This window comes from Raphanus sativus, unplaced genomic scaffold, assembly GCF_000801105.2.
Source record: "Raphanus sativus cultivar WK10039 unplaced genomic scaffold, ASM80110v3 Scaffold2513, whole genome shotgun sequence".
Lineage (NCBI taxonomy): Eukaryota > Viridiplantae > Streptophyta > Magnoliopsida > Brassicales > Brassicaceae > Raphanus > Raphanus sativus.
Window position 1 is genome coordinate 8,014 of NW_026617821.1, and position 7,153 is coordinate 15,166.

The following is a 7,153-nucleotide window of genomic DNA, read 5'->3' on the forward strand; positions in this document are numbered from 1 at the left end:
AATTTTCATTTACATTTCCATTAGCATTTACATCAACATTTACTTCTTTATCAACTTCTTCCAAACTCTCCTCACCAATCACCACTATTCCCCTCCCCCTCGGATTGTTTATCAACTTGAATATTGCCACCATATAAATTTATGGCTTTATCCCCCATATCCTCATCATTCAAATGCCACACCTCATAGTTTGTACCTATTGAACTTCGTTTGCTAGCTTTTGAAAGGTTCTCGGGAGTTCTGATCTTCTGATGACCTCCACATACAATATGCACATACAGTTCTATTCATCAAGGGACAATAGATAACCGCAAAGGCCATCATCATCATAAATGATAAATTGTTCCTCACACTCAACCAGTAGGGGAAAGTAATTCAATTTCAGCTTCACAGAACTTCCATCAAACGAGAGCTTTTTGCATATCTGTGCTTCTACGATTGAAAGAGTTATCTTGTTCGTTCCATTCTTGAACACTAAATATACATGTAACATTTGCATATGAAATGTATGATGACGTTGTTGCTCATTGGGTCCTGCCAAAACCATTAAATACCATCCATTATGCATAGGAAAATCATGCCTACAAAATTTAATTTATAAGCGAAAACTTATTCAGTAATACCATTATAACTAGCCATATTACAATTATCAGTAATACTAGTTTCTTTAGTTGTCCTGTCGTTTTCGGATTGAGTTTCAAATATACATTCTGCACTACGATTCAAACAGTGCAACCAATTTCCTACTCAATTCAAGTCATAATAGAACTGTGGACCCTACTGCAACATCTAAATCCATTCAAATTAGGTTTTCCAACTCATTATCCTAAAGAATAAACCAACAGAACTTTTAACCATAAAAGCATCAAGCATAATTTGTAACAATATAATTAAATATTATAAATATTAGTTACTTTTAGTATTTTACTTTTAAGCAAATATTTTTAAAAAATCCAAGTAAATTTATATTTATTTTATTTAATATCTTTTGATTAAAGATAAGCATTATTTGATAAAAAGTTGCAGTATATTTTTTTATACTGATACTATCCATAATAATGGTATCTTGAATATTTTGTACTCTTATAATTCAAAAAAGATAATGTGTAGATCTTCATTGGATTAACTTTTCTATATTTTAACAGATTGTGTTAATTAAATTTATGTATTACGAATATGTTCATATATGGAAGATATTTTTTCATGTTGAGTCATTATTTTGGCAAAATCTCTTATATATTAATCCTGGAGCATTACAACATGTTTTCGTAGTCACGTGTCATCACTAGGATGATTCTTAAAATCTTTAGAAATATAGGCTGGTCTATCTAAACATGTATTATATTAATCCTGGAGCATTACAATATGTTTTCGTAGTCACGTGTCATCACTAGAATGATTTTTAGAATCCTTAGAAATATAGGTTGGTCTATCTAAACATGTATTATATTTTTATTAAATTAACTATTAAATTGATTAGTAGTATATAAAAGAATGTTCTCCATTATTTTTGCGAAGTATGAGAAATCTGCTCTTGAACGTTTGGTAACATCCCTAGCTCTAATATATAGAAAAATTTAAAGAGGATTGATTTGGTTACATATGTCATCAAAGTTGACATTTTCTGTCAAACATTCGTTTAGAACTCCAGAGTTAAGCGTGTCTGGACTGGAGTAGTGATAGGATATGTGACCTATCAGAAAATGATTAGTGATACAGTGCGAGTACGGCAAAAGCACAGAGAAATGTCATGTCGTGATTGAAGGGTCAGTAAACAAGACTTTCAAGCTTTGGAAAAAACAATGCACCATTCGTTAGACGAGACGGGACACACGAGACAAGAAATCGGGAGTGGGTGACCCATTAACCATGGACGGTCAGGGAATTACAAGTACAGCTCTATTGGTGGCAACCTGTCCTGTGAGAAAATTGTTAAAGGGTGAGGTATTGGGTTCGAGGAACGCCAAACTCACTAATAACCTAACCTGGAAAAAGCTTAAGGCTTACATGTGAGGGGTAGGTCGGTGCCTTGCAGGCCAGCCTGCAGTCCACATGACAGCTTATTGGTGTGCTTGACGTTCTTAGAACCAATTGATCTGCAGAACCAGCCTGAGTCCATGAGACGGGTTGTCTCATATAGATCACATTTTGTTATGTAGTTTAGATAAGATTTATTGTGCTTTTAAAATATTACCATAATCAGATTGTATTTTGTAAACAAAATTCAATTGTACAAACTTTAATTTAACTTAAATAAATAATAGCAAAAATAAAATTAATGCCATTGTAAATAACTAAAAAGGAATGGCAAAATTCTAATAGGGATTATACTTTGATATTACAGATTAACAAAATTCGATGGGCCAAATATCTACTTATATTCATATCTGTTATGAACCAGATTTAAACTGAATAAAATATAAATTGAATATAATTTGAACAAAATTATTAGCAAAATAAATTACATAAAGCAATTATAAAAGTGTTAATTTAACCACATAAAATATATATTATATAATTAAAATCTCTCTTAAAACTAAACAACATTCAGTTAATTTATAAAATTTGTTTAGTTAATTTATAAAATTCGTTTAATCAATTTGAATTAAAACCCGTGATATTGCGCAAATCATGATCTACTAATATTAGTAAAAACAAAAGATAACATCATTTTATACAACAAAAAAAACTGATAAATATGTGCATCATTTACTTAAACTGTTGTAAATATTTACATTATAACTTTCAGAATCATTTTAGGTGATGCAAATTTTGGTTGCGTCATTGATAAATTAATAATGCACATATATAATACAAGTGATGCAAACTAATTTTTTGTATGATAGATACAAAAGTTATGAGTTCAGATTCCTAGACTATCTCTTACGTATTCCAAATGGATAATAAAATGGAAGTCGGAGTCATGCTTAATCCAGTGAATGCATCTATCTTGCTTTTTTTTCACAGCCCTTTTCATTTTTGTTCTTTGTGTGTCTGTTAGGCACCCTGATATTGTATTGAAAAGTTCAGCCATGTCCAGAGAAGCGTCATTTGCATAGTTGTAAATGATCTTTGGCAATAGAATCCGTGTCTCCTTTTCAAATTCAACACTTGTTTGTATGAAACTGTCTCTTGCTTGCCTAAGTTCTTGGAGTATTCCTTCCGCTGTATAAACTCGAACCTGGTGAAACCATTACAATACTTCTTGAAGTGGCTAACTCGGTTGAGAGAAGATGAAATGGAGATAAAGAATTCTGTGGTTTTAGTACCATTGGATCGGTTAATTTTCCAGTTGAAAGGGCAAAATGAAGAAGTGGCTCTGCATACTCCAACGCATATGTGTGACTCCTACTTTTCTTTGAACTCCTAGCCGGTGAAAACAACGTCCATACACGCTATCATGACCAAACAGAAAACATTTAAAGACGTTAAAGTTTACACATTAAACTGAGGAAAGTTCAAGATGAATGTGTTTATATGCCTTGATTATTTTAACAATAGCTTCACAAAGAAAACAATTTTAGAAAATATGGCAAATTTCTCAAATTTTCTCTTATATTAGGTCATTTTTTTCTCGGATATTCTAGCAAATCAGAAAATCAAATCTACTCTGTTTCTATTTTACTTACAATTTTGGCACCAACCTTTGCAATTAGCAATTTAGCAAGCGAATCAATACAATTAAAATATGTTGTTCTTTTATTACATTTCCTTAGTTTTTCAAAATATTTACAGTAGTGCAATTGCTTTTAATTTTTATGTGATAAATTATTTTGAAAAGAAAAGATCTTTCCTAAGATTACTACACGATTAAAACCACCGTATATACTTAGCCTACTTTTATTTACTACATGGTTTTATAATAAATATAAAAGCAATTAATTCATCTTACTCTTACATTTAATCTCCTAAATATATATCATATTTAATGAATCTCTATATAATATTAAGAAACCTTATTATAAATATATGTTTGATTCTTCTTTAATATAATATAATATAATATAAATTATTCAAAATTATCCAAAAATGGAAATAAATCTTAACAGACTGAACTCGATTTTACCAAATTCCTAACATTGTTATTCAACCAGACCCGAAAAAATAAAATAGCTAATGATTCCTATATTTTTCAGATTCAAAACCGAAAACTACAACTGAACCGAAACAAAAAAAAACTGAAATTGAACTGAAAACGCACGTCCATGCTTAAATATATTAGTGAATAAACAGACGGTAATTAAAATTAAATTAGGTTTTGATTGAAACAAAGTAACAAACTAAAGCAAACGTAGACAACAAAAGGAAGTCGTAATCAACTTACTGTTGGTGAATGGCTTTCACGAATTCCTAAAATAGAACTCTGGACATCGTATACATTTACCCACTCCCCACCAATATTAAATGCTGCCTAAACAGGTTTTAACGTAAATGATATCACAGATGATCAACGATCTAACAAAATAAACTTTATATATTAACGAAAATGATCCATATCTGAAACCATTAAGACCTTTGTGCTTGTTATATCTTCACCAGTCCCATATAGTATATAAGCCTGTAAGAGCACACCAATTTAGCTCGTAACGATAACTAAAGGTACTGAAATACTGGTAATTGCTAATTTTCTTACGTGCATCACCAGAGCATTATGAATATTGATCCAGAATGCAAGCTTCTCCTCTCGAGCCATACTTGTCGGATCAACTTTCTCAAGCTTTTGAACCAATGATCTGCATTTTGTAAATCAAATGCACTTCATCCTTAACCTCCTATACGTTTAGTCAGTTAAAAATCTACTTTAAAATCTATGTAAATCAAGTATTTCTTTCTTTTCTTTACCCCGCAATCTCACCTGAATTTCTGAAGAAAACTCTCTAATGACTTCAAATTGTCATTATTTAGGCAAAGTGTATTGATAACAACTCCAAGTTCTTCTCCAGATTTTTCATTCTTGACAAATCTCCTTTGTCCCTTGTCTGAGAGTTTGATGATGATTACACACATAAGTCTCAGAATCTCTTCAGAGAGTTTATTGGGACTGAGAGTGTTAAGACCAAGAAGATCAGCCAAACTTGGGTTGCTGAACTCTGATCTTTGTTTATTGTCCTGAAACGTTCACAATCATAGAATAATATTATTGAAAGCGAGCTGCAACTACATCAATATGTGTATCTTCTAATTAAGATCATTCACCGATTCAGACAACGGTTTGACGCTCGACGAGAGAGGTGTATCAGACACATAAGAGACTCTGTCATTTTGAAATTTAGTCGTGTGTGGCTTTGGTAGAAGAAGTGAAGAATCATCTTTTAACAACAATGCATGCAAAAGATCTCCAAACGATGTTCTGTAGAGCGAGAGAAGGTACCGCTCTAACTGTAAGATCTCTGTCTCAATATCGGCTATCTCTTCCTTCAGTTCTTCACTAGACTGCAAAATCCAGAGCCCATAGTTAGACCCAAGTCTTAACATTTCAACTAACAAGGTTTACAAAACTCGTTCGAATTTGTAAGTTGACCTTAGGCTTTGAGAAACCGAAGCTGCACTTGTCCTTCTCCACATCCCAGAGAGGAGATTTCTTTAAATACAATAGAACAACAATTCGGAAAAAACAAACATATCTATCAAAAGATCAAAAGTAAATGAACTATTAGAAATAGGAACTTAGACCATCTCCAATGTATTTCCCTATTTCTATCTCTAAAATAGAGGATCTCTAAAATAGAGATGTGTTTCTCTCCAATGTATTTCTCTATTTTTACCTCTAAAAAGGAATATTCTTAAAAGATTCTATTTTTATTTTACAACAAGTATCTTTTATTTTTAAAAGTTGCAAATCAATCCTATTCAATTTTATTTTTATAAGATTTTCATACATTTTTAACTTTGTTTAAACAAAAGTTTCATTAAAAAGATTGTTAGGTAAATTAAAAGTGTCATTTTATGTTTATAAAAACTGTATTTTCTTATAAAAATAATTGTTTTTGATATAATTATAAAAGTTTAAAAATTAAAAGACTGTTTTGAAATAAAAAAGTATGCCTCTATAATAGAGGAATGCTATTTTTTCCTCTATTTATAGAGTTGAAAATAGCATTTCTCTATTATAGAGGTAGATATAGCAATGGGTTGGAGCACTTTTTACTCTATTATAGCATTTGGAGGTGAATATAGCAATGAGTTGGAGATGCTCTTACAGTAATGGCTCGAGAAGACCCGTTTTGACATGCACTGCAAGATAAAAAAAACCACGATTAATTAATTAGAAAACATTTATATTAGTACAACTTATTTATTGTTGATTGAATTCTTATTGGAAGTACCTTGGAGTGCTTAGCTGAGAAGAAGATGAAGAAGATGAAAGGGAAGAAGATGAATAGAAAAAAAGGAGGTCACTGTTTGACGGCATTCTCTTGCTACAGAAATTTTATAATCTGGCTAATTAAACTGCTTGAATCTAAACAAATAATAATGAAGATAGTGATTGGTATAAGGGAGAGGAGATGCTATAAAAAGGACGAATTTAGAGAGATGCTAGGATGAAAAATAAGAGCGATTGGGTTTGGTATCTAACAGAACCACATGCCAAATCTAACCAAAGCTGTTAAAACATGTCGCCTACCAAATAAAAAAATCCCAACTTACAAATTCTTTTTTTCCCCATAAAAATTATTTTTCTTCTGTGCAAAAGCACAAAAGAGGGTGACCTATTCCTCACACAATAATAATATAAACAAAAACAGACAAACATAAAAAGAAATAAATACAGAAAAAAACATATACAGACAAACAAAGTCAGTGCTACTCTTTCCGCTAGAACATCTCGCAAAAACAATTTATATTTGGATTTTTCTAAACTTTAAATTTTATTTTTGAAAGTATTTCTCTCCAAATTTGCAGTTTTGGATTCGACCTCTAAAGCTTTTTATTTTGCATTATATTATGGGAAAATTGCCAAAACGGAAAAAAAAACACTATAGTTGTCTCTAAGGTATAAAACCATCATTTAATTGTCTCTTTAGTATACTTTTTTTCATAATCCCAAAAACAACACTTGATTAATTTAATTAAACACATTAAACTAATAGATTTTTTTTAATTAACTAAAAGCATTTTTAAAAAGGGAAAACAAAAATAAAACTTTTTAAAA

General features: G+C 30.8%; 1 protein-coding gene across 2 annotated transcripts; it reads right to left on the minus strand.

Annotated features, from left to right (window-relative positions):
- Positions 1–2,708: 2,708 nt before the first annotated feature.
- On the minus strand, positions 2,709–6,501 carry LOC108821238 (uncharacterized). Of its 2 annotated transcripts, XM_018594285.2 has the most exons (10): positions 6,327–6,499; positions 6,201–6,234; positions 5,522–5,581; positions 5,197–5,433; positions 4,856–5,109; positions 4,634–4,733; positions 4,514–4,558; positions 4,325–4,411; positions 3,270–3,395; positions 2,709–3,181 (listed from the first exon to the last, which is right to left on the minus strand). In XM_018594285.2, the coding sequence occupies exons 1-10, from the start codon at positions 6,410–6,412 to the stop codon at positions 2,864–2,866; spliced, it is 1,347 nt and encodes a 448-aa protein (XP_018449787.1). In that variant the 5' UTR covers positions 6,413–6,499; the 3' UTR covers positions 2,709–2,863. The 2 variants fall into 2 exon arrangements, with proteins under 2 accessions (XP_018449787.1, XP_056856276.1); XM_057000296.1 differs by lacking the exon at positions 4,325–4,411 and having other exon boundaries at positions 6,327–6,501.
- Between the last annotated feature and the right edge of the window lie 652 nt (positions 6,502–7,153).